General features: G+C 46.2%; 1 protein-coding gene across 2 annotated transcripts; it reads right to left on the bottom strand.

Moving 5' to 3' along the window:
- Positions 1-803: 803 nt before the first annotated feature.
- Positions 804-4,326, bottom strand: LOC123053776 (pentatricopeptide repeat-containing protein At4g17616). Of its 2 annotated transcripts, none has more exons than XM_044477325.1 (3): positions 4,069-4,324; positions 3,802-3,977; positions 804-3,687 (listed from the first exon to the last, which is right to left on the bottom strand). In XM_044477325.1, the coding sequence occupies exons 2-3, from the start codon at positions 3,877-3,879 to the stop codon at positions 1,693-1,695; spliced, it is 2,073 nt and encodes a 690-aa protein (XP_044333260.1). In that variant the 5' UTR covers positions 3,880-3,977; positions 4,069-4,324; the 3' UTR covers positions 804-1,692. The 2 variants fall into 2 exon arrangements, with proteins under 2 accessions (XP_044333260.1, XP_044333261.1); XM_044477326.1 differs by having other exon boundaries at positions 902-3,687; positions 4,107-4,326.
- Positions 4,327-10,130: the final 5,804 nt, after the last annotated feature.

Here is a 10,130-nt window from a genome sequence, read left to right as displayed (position 1 = left end):
TAGGCAACCAAACTAAGTGCAGATGTTGGTTTTTAGTCTGCATTTGCTCAGCCAGACCTAACTGGGACAAGTATGCAAAGTGGCAAAAAACGATGCAGATAACCAAACGCGTCCTTCGCGTTTCGTGAGACACAGATTCTGGGCATCTACACATGTAACCAAACCCACTCACTCGCTTGTTGGAATATATGTTGGACATATTTTTTTGGAACATCGTTCCAGGGACAACCGTTATGAATAGTAAAATAAAAAAACACTGGAGAATTTTTTTTTTAGAAAAATATAATATTTTTGGGTGTTAAACTTGGTCGACTCTACTCACACGTGAATTTTCGCGAAGAAGTGGCATCTTTGGTATTCTAGGAAAAAAAGTTCAAAATCAAAGCTATAAAAATACAATGTTTGAAGTTCCTTTTTTTTCGGTTTTCTCTTTCCATGTCGCCTAATCCTATGGCGATGATGTATATACTGCTACCGATCTCCCATAACAGAAAAGCCAGCAATTGCTGGATCTTTCAAAAGAAAATTGTTTTGAAGTAATAATGGTACTAAGATAGTAAGATCTGAGTTCATTTTCTTCGCTGAGAAATTTTGGGTATCAAACTTGGTCGATTAGTCTACTCACACGTGAATTTTCGCGAATAAATGACATCCGTGGTATTCTAGGCATCCTGGGGTGAACTTTTGCAAATGAGAAAAAAAACATGCTAATCTACTACCTGCCAGTTCAAGCAGAGACAGCAGCAGCAGCAACAACCCCTACAATGTTAGTACCATCATACGCTTCAGTGCGATTTCAGGGCTAGCAACCATACAACAAACCAACCCAGGTGCATATTTCGGTACATGTATCCATTCAGTCATTTCAACGCATGCAACCTATAAAACCAAACCATGCACCTGAAGGAGAATTCCTTGCTCGCACATTCATAAATTCCACAAGGCCGCACGGACCATGCAGCCTAAGGCAAAACTACACCTGAAACTCGTCAGTTCCAGCAACAGAATCAACTAGTTAAACAACACACCGAACTGGTAGCAGTGGCATATCTCTTACCAAGATCTGAACATCTTCTGTCAGTAAGTAGTCAAACACTCGACTACAGAACTAACTGTAAAAACTTCAGAGCTCTTGCCACCCTGAACATCTCCTACACTGACTGCAAAAGAGCGACTGCTCTGTTTCTCTGCTGGAAGAGCAAGTTCCTGAGAATAATCTGGTAGGGCTGGCTTGAAATGACCGAGCATGCTGTAACTAAGAGGCTGGAAATCGACCACGGCATCCTTATACTCCAAAAATAACCGAGCAGTGCCAACATGATCCTACACATCAAAGGTTCAAACTTGTTGGACCACACCACACCTACATAAATTCGAGATATCGTGCATCATACTGCCACAGAAGCTGCTGCTACCGCAAGCAGTGATAACCATGCATCAACACAATCGATCATCAGGGACATGAATAGAACATACTGGGCACAACCCACATAGATTGCAGCATAGTGCCACAGTTTATGAAAATAGAGACTTCTCCCTCCAACGGCTTGCCCAATTCAAATGTGACCCACTCTCTAGAATTACCAGACTTTGATGATATGTTACATTGGAGAAGAATGCTGCAGTGCTGGGCTATGCAACAGAAAGTGTTTCCAAAAAGCAAGAGAATTACAGCACTGTACTCGGCTTTATCTATTTGATGCCTGCCCATGTCCTGAAAGCTCGGACATCATCAATCCTTTTGCTCTGAGCTTCTGTTTTGTCATGCAATGAATTCAAGTTCCTATACAGATTCTTGTGCAGCTTCAGAAAGACCTGCCTATATTTCCACTTGTCGCAGTAAATATTATGGGTTGACATGTAACTTATAACCTCCATCACCCTTGAAAAATAGCCACCTTTGAGGAAATCCAAAACTAAGCAGTCAAGCAAATCCCTATCCACAGATATTTCTCTGTACTCGAGTCTTCGTTTTATTTCTCCCCACAGTATGGTAATCTCCCTATACATACTTAATGACGAATATCCACACAGTATATGGCAAAAGGTATGCAGATTGGGTCTAATATTTTGCTCTCTCATGCGTTTATATGTGCTCAGAGCATCTTCCATCATGTTTGCCTTGCAGAAGAAAAGAATTGAATTATTGAACTCAAATGTTAAGTGATCTCCAGGGTTATAGTGTTCAGTTTCTTCAACCAAACTGGAAAGCAAAGATGATTTAGTTTGGGGGATCTCATCCTTGACTATTTTGGCAATGTCCTTTATGGTAAATGATGGACTAGTATGAAATTCCTCCATGGTAGATGCTATTTTCTGTATCTGTTGGAGAAGTGAATTGAATTCTTCGGGTTTATGCTCATTCTCGTATTCTCTGAGAAGAGACATGTAAGTACCAACCCCGACAGGAATCTCAGCTGACTCTAAAGAATCCAGGATATCATGAGCGGCATGCAACCATCCCATCTGAATGCATGCATTAATCACATCTGAAGCAGAAATTCCCTTTAGTTCTTCCTTATGCAATGTAATACAGAAGCTAGACAATGCACCCAGTTTCTTTGCTTTCACACAGCCTATGATAAGTTTAGAAACAGCCTTTTCACTAGGAACAAGATTTCCACTGATAGGAACAACAAGTCCAGACTGGTATTTTGTATCTAACACAAAACCTTTGTCCAATTTTGTGGGGTCAAACATTATTCTGTATCCACTTTTTAGGTTACCAGAGCCAATTTGTATCACACCTTGTTTCTGCACATCATTGTCGGAGAAAGTGCATGACTTTTGTTGCCGATAGAGATCGATTATAAGATCTGCAGCAGCATCCATGTCATTACCACTGAATTGCAAGCTCAATAAACTGTCGTAAAAATGTAGATATTGCTGAGAGAATGGCAAAGAGGAGAAAGAATTGATGCTTCCTTTCATGGTCATCAATTCATCTCGCTGCCCAACCATTTGACAGACCCGGCTAGCGACCGCCATTGTATTCACATCAGCCACAACCCCGACCAATGACATCAGCTCCATTATTTTCTGGGCTCTGATGATGCATTTGAAGTTAACACAAGACTCCAAAATCATATTGAACAAGGTGACATTGTTCTTTATTGGGTCCAATTTTTTCAGCTGTCGCCTATATGAAATTTGATCCAAGAAACACTCGCAGGTCTCAGCCAGAACATCAGCTGCAAGATAGGACCCTACTTGTGACTTCAACATGTGCAAAAACACCATGCTCAACATATCAGCATCAGGAAGCTTGCCGCTCTCCAGTATGATCCTAAGGACTGCAGAGGCAGGGACAGGTGTCTGATCTCTTGCAAGTGCCAGAGCTAGCCTCATCAGCGAGCTAGAGTTGAGAAGATTGCTGTTACACTGATAAACTGACAGAACCAAGTCATACGCTCTCTGAAGCCACCTTCGACTAGATGTGTACGACAGCGACACAATCACACCATTCAATACCCTTGGCTCGGGAAGGCCGTGCAGACTTTTATAATTGCCAAATGCTCGCAGGGCCTGGTCGACATTGCCATCCTTGAGAGCAACATCAATCGTCCTCAGTAGGGTTTCACGGGATGGCGCTTCCCATGGCAGAATCGAGCCAGCAGTTGTGCTCATGGAAAGACACTGCGCAGCTAGAACGCGATGCCTCCTCCATGGCCCCCCGCCGCAATTGGCCTAGGACAAGTGCAAAAAGCATTTATCTTAAATTCCAGTTGATTAAGAACAAGAGAAACTATGGATTCCAAGTACACTTGAATTGTACATTGATCACCAAGGTAGTGCTCTTACAGTGAAGGCAGCTCCGGCAGCCCGAGAAAAAAATGGGAGCCTGCAGCAATGGCGGCACGCCAGGAGCAAGATCCTCATTGCTTCAATCAAGCATAGACATCACGCTTGGAAGGTGAACCGGAGAGAGGGGATCACACAGAACAGTCCAGGAAATATGAAGTGGTGGACTGATGCAACTACACAAACATGGAATGGAACATTATAGAGATTTGTTAACTACAAAAACATCGAGATCGAAACTAGGAGTTACGCGCTGCGAAACCATACATCATTGGAGGCCTGAGAGGTGAGATTGAGGCGTGAACCTGGCTGGCCGCATCCTCCGCCCCCCGTCGCAGCACGACGGCGCCGCCCGCGCGCGTCTGCGCCGGGGTCTCCGTCCTCCCTCGATGCGCTGACGCCGCGCAGCCGCAGCACGAGATCGCCTCCGAGCTCACCTGCTAGCTCGAGGCGTCGCCGCCGGCTCGTCGTGGGTGCCTGGCCGTCTGAGATGGGATGGGAGCTGGGGGTTAGGAAACTAGATGGGCTTTATCGGGGGCATGGAGGCTCAGAGAAGGCCAACCACTCACGGGCCGCAGCCCACACCTCACTCGTCGTCCTCCTGTTCCGCGCTAACGATGGCGCCCAGCCCCCAATAGGCCCCCCACGGTGACTTTTTTCGCGTCGACGATGAAAAATCCCCCCAGTCGCGTCCCTAAGACGCCAAAATTCATCGACTCGATCCGTTTTTTGGCCCGGTGATCCCAGGCCGAACCCAGCACTCGGGGGCTTCAGCGGAAGGGAAAACCACGTCTAGACACTGTCAGGCGAAAAGTTAAGACAAACGGCCAGATTCACCCCCCCTCCTCCCGCCACCTTGTCAATCCCGGCGCCTCCCATCACCCACCACCGCTAGATAGGCCATTTCCCGCCGAAAAAGAGAGGGGTTTCGCCGCGGCAACCTCTCCACCACCTTCCTGGGCGAGTTTTCCGGCGCTCCGGCCGCGCAGGGCGGGATACCGGCGGCCGTGCGCCCACCACGCCCGCCAGGTGTTCGGCGATTTGTCTGCTTGATACGTCTCCAACATATCTACTTTTCCTAACGCTTTTCCTCTTGTTTTAGACTCTAATTTGCATAATTTGAATGAAACTAACCCCGGGCTGACGCTGTTTTCAGCAGAACTACCATGATGTTGTTTTTGTGCAGAAATAAAAGTTCTCGGAATGGAATGAAACTTTGTGAGGATTTTTTATATCAATAAAGAGAATTCCTAGAGCCAAGAACCACCGGAGGGGGGCACCTGGGTGGGCACAACCCACCAGGGCGCCCCTGCGCGCCCAGGTGGGTTGTCCCCACCTAGTGGCCCCGCAGACCCTTGAACCGACGCTATAAAATCCTATTTTTTCAAAAAAAACAGGGGAAAAGAATTATCGCGTTTCACGAGACGGAGCCGCCGTCACCTCCTATTCTTCATGGGAGGCCAGATCTGGAGTCCGTTTGGGGCTTCGGAGAGGGGGATCTTCGATCTTCGTCATCACCAACCCTTCTCCATCGCCAATTCCATGATGCTCCCCACCGAGAGTGAGTAATTCCTTCGTAGGCTCGCTGGTCGGTGAGGAGTTGGATGAGATTCATCATGTAATCTAGTTAGTTTTGTTAGGGCTTGATCCATATTATCCATTATGTTCTGAGATTGATGTTGCTATGACTTTGCCATGCTTAATGCTTGTCACTTTAGGCCCGGGTGCCATGATTTCAGATCTGAACCGTTTATGTTATCACCATTATATCTACGTTCTAGATCTGATCTTGCAAGTTATAGTCACCTACTACATGTTATGATCCGGCAACCCCGGAGTGACAATAGTTGGGATCACTCCCGGTGATGACCGTAGTTTGAGGAGTTCATGTATTCACCGTGTGTTAATGCTTTATTCCGGTTCTCTATTAAAAGGAGGCCTTAATATCCCTTAGTTTCCTATAGGACCCCGCTGCCACGGGAGGGTAGGACAAAAGTTGTCATGCAAGTTCTTTCCATAAGCACGTATGACTATTTACGGAATACATGCCCACATTATATTTATGAACTGGAGCTAGTGCAGTATCGCCCTAGGTTATGATTGTCACATGATGAATATCATCCAACAAATCATCGATCCAATGCCTACGAATTTCTCTTATATTGTTCTTAGTAAGTTACTACTGCTATCGTTACTGCTGCACTTGTTACAAAACTATTGCTATCATTGTTACCGTTACTATTGCTGCTGCTACTATTATCAAAACTATCATACTACTTTACTACTGATCACTTTGCTGCAGATAATTAATCTTCAAGTGTGGTTGAATTGACAACTCAGCTGCTAATACTTACAAATATTCTTTGGCTCCCCTTGTGTCGAATCTATAAATTTGGGTTGAATACTCTACCCTCGAAAACTGTTGCGATCGCCTATACTTGTGGGTTATCAAGACCTTTTTCTGGCGCCGTTGCCAGGGAGCATAGCTATATTTGTTGAGTCACTTGGGATTATTATCAATTTATCACCATGAAGAATCTGAAAGATGATAAGACTAATATTTTCCCCTCTAAAACGAGGGGAGGTAAGGAACTGCCATCTAGCTCTGCTTTAGATTCACCTTTTGTCATAAGTAAACTTGCAATAGCACCACATGCTATTAATCCTGATATGTCGCAAGTTATTGATGATGCTACTTCTACTATGAATGATACTTATGATGATGTTAGTACCTTGCTTGATGATGATGTGCCACTAGGTGAATTTCTTGATGAACAAATTGCTAGAGTGAGATAGCATGATATTGTTGAAACTGATGATCAGATTGAAACTGGAAATCTTGAAACACCTACTAGAACTAGTCCTCCTAAATATGAATTGCCTAAGGTACCGGAAGGTTATGTTATAAATGAGGAGACGACTAGAGATATTCTTGCTTGTAAGGATAGAGATGATCTAGAGAAATTATTATGCAAGTATAAGGAGAAATCTTTGAATGCTAGAATGAAATGTGATCCTAAGTTTGCTACTTCACCTATCTTTATTGATGATAAGGATTATGAATTCTCTGTCGACCCAGAGTTAATGTGATCCTAAGTTTGCTACTTCACCAATCTTTATTGATGATAAGGATTATGAATTTTCTGTCGACCCAGAGTTAATTACTTTGGTTGAATCTGATCCTTTTCATGGTTATGAAACTGAAACTGTTGTGGCACATCTTACTAAGTTGAATGACATAGCCACCCTTTTTGCTCATGATGAGAAGATTCGCTATTATTATGTTCTCAAATTATCTCCGTTCTCATTAAAGGGTGATGCTAAAGCTTGGTACAATACTCTTGCTCCTGGTTGTGTGCGTAGTCCCCAGGATATGATTTATTACTTCTCGGAAAAATATTTCCCTGCTCATAAGAAACAAGCTGCCTTGTAGGAAATATTTAACTTTGCGCAAATTGAAGAAGAGAGCCTCCCACAAGCTTGGGGGAGGCTTCTCCAATTGCTTAATGCTTTGCCTGGTCATCCTCTTAAGAGAAATGAAATACTTGATATCTTCTATAATGGACTAACCGATGCTTCTAGGGATTTCCTAGATAGTTGTGCTGGTTGTGTTTTCAGGGAACAACCTATTCACAAGCTGAAGAATTATTGAATAACATATTGAAAATTATGATGATTGGACTCTTCCTAAACCACCACTTAAACCCACTCCGAAGAAGAGGGGTATCTTATTGTTGGGGAACGTAGTAATTTCAAAATTTTCCTACGCACACGCAAGCTCATGGTGATGCATAGCAATGAGAGGGGAGAGTGTGTCCACGTACCCTCGTAGACCGAAAGCGGAAGCGTTAACACAACGCGGTTGATGTAGTCGTACGTCTTCACGATCCGACCGATCAAGTACCGAACGCACGACACCCCCGAGTTCAGCACACGTTCAACTCAATGACGTCCCTCGAACTCCGATCTAGCCGAGCTTTGAGGGAGAGTCCGGTCAGCACGACGGCGTGGTGACGATGATGATGTTCTACTGATGCAGGGCTTCGCCTAAGCACCGCTATGATATGACCGAGGTGGATTATGGTGGAGGGGGGCACCGCACACAGCTAAGAGATCCAAGGGATCAATTGTTGTGTCTCTAGGGGGTGCCTCCCTCCCCGTATATAAAGGAGTGGAGGAGGGGGAGGGGGCCGGCCACCCTTGGAGCACCCCATGAGGAGTCCTACTCCCATCAGGAGTAGGACTGTTGGGAATCGTAGCATAATTTTAAAATTTTCCTACGTTCACCAAGATGCATCTATGGAGTGTACTAGCAACGAGGGGAAGGGAGTGCATCTACATACCCTTGTAGATCGCGAGCGGAAGCGTTCCAATGAACGTGGATGACGGAGTCGTACTCGCCGTGATCCAAATCACCGATGACCGAGTGCCGAACGGACGGCACCTCCGCGTTCAACACACGTACGGTGCAGCGACGTCTCCTCCTTCTTGATCCAGCAAGGGGGAAGGAGAGGTTGATGGAGATCCAGCAGCACGACGGCGTGGTGGTGGATGTAGCGGGTCTCGTGCAGGGCTTCGCCGAGCTTCTACGAGAGAGAGAGAGGTGTTGCAGGGGAGGAGGGAGGCGCCCAAGGCTGTTGTATGCTGCCCTCCCTCCCCCCCTTTATATAGGCCCCTGGGGGGGTGCGCCAGCCCCAAGAGATGGGATCTCAAGGGGGGCGGCGGCCACAAGGGGGGGAAGGGGTTGCCTTGCCCCCAAGGCAAGGGGGAACTCCCCCTAGGGTTCCCAACCCTAGGCGCATGGGGGGAGGCCCAAGGGGGGCGCCCCAGCCCACTAGGGGCTGGTTCCCTTCCACTTTCAGCCCACGGGGCCCTCCGGGACAGGTGGCCCCACCCGGTGGACCCCCGGGACCCTTCCGGTGGTCCCGATACAATACCGATAACCCCCGAAACTTTCCCGGTGGCCGAAACTGGACTTCCTATATATAATTCTTCACCTCCGGACCATTCCGGAACCTCTTGTGACGTCCGGGATCTCATCCGGGACTCCGAACAACTTTCGGGTTTCCGCATACATATATCTCTACAACCCTAGCGTCACCTGACCTTAAGTGTGTAGACCCTACGGGTTCGGGAGACATGCAGACATGACCGAGACGCCTCTCCGGTCAATAACCAACAGCGGGATCTGGATACCCATGTTGGCTCCCACATGTTCCACGATGATCTCATCGGATGAACCACGGTGTCGAGGATTCAATCAATCCCGTATACAATTCCCTTTGTCAATCGGTATGTTACTTGCCCGAGATTCGATCGTCGGTATCCCAATACCTTGTTCAATCTCGTTACCGGCAAGTCTCTTTACTCGTACCGCAATGCATGATCCCGTGACTAACGCCTTAGTCACATTGAGCTCATTATGATGATGCATTACCGAGTGGGCCCAGAGATACCTCTCCGTCATACGGAGTGACAAATCCCAGTCTCGATCCGTGCCAACCCAACAGACACTTTCGGAGATACCCGTAGTGCACCTTTATAGTCATCCAGTTACGTTGTGACGTTTGGCACACCCAAAGCACTCCTACGGTATCCGGGAGTTGCACGATCTCATGGTCTAAGGAAAAGATACTTGACATTGGAAAAGCTCTAGCAAACGAAACTACACGATCTTTTATGCTATGCTTAGGATTGGGTCTTGTCCATCACATCATTCTCCTAATGATGTGATCCCGTTATCAATGACATCCAATGTCCATAGTCAGGAAACCATGACTATCTGTTGATCAACGAGCTAGTCAACTAGAGGCTTACTAGGGACAGGTTGTGGTCTATGTATTCACACATGTATTACGATTTCCGGACAATACAATTATAGCATGAATAATAGACAATTACCATGAACAAAGAAATATAATAATAACCATTTATTATTGCCTCTAGGGCATATTTCCAATAGTCTCCCACTTGCACTAGAGTCAATAATCTAGTTACATTGTGATGAATCGGACACCCATTGCGTCCTGGTGTTGATCATGTTTTGCCCTAGGGAGAGGTTTAGTCAACGGATCTGCTACATTCAGGTCCGTGTGTACTTTACAAATATCTATGTCTCCATTTTGAACACTTTCACGAATGGAGTTGAAGCGACGCTTGATATGCCTGGTCTTCTTGTGAAACCTGGGCTCTTCGCAAGGGCAATAGCTCCAGTGTTGTCACAGAAGAGAGTCATTGGGCCCGACGCATTGGGAATCACCCCTAGGTCGGTAATGAACTCCTTTATCCAGACTGCTTCCTGTGCTGCCTCCGAGGCTGCCATGTACTCC

This window comes from Triticum aestivum, chromosome 2D (assembly GCF_018294505.1).
Source record: "Triticum aestivum cultivar Chinese Spring chromosome 2D, IWGSC CS RefSeq v2.1, whole genome shotgun sequence".
NCBI lineage: Eukaryota > Viridiplantae > Streptophyta > Magnoliopsida > Poales > Poaceae > Triticum > Triticum aestivum.
The sequence above is the reverse complement of the archived record's forward strand: the minus strand, read 5'-3'. Positions and strand labels throughout refer to the sequence as shown.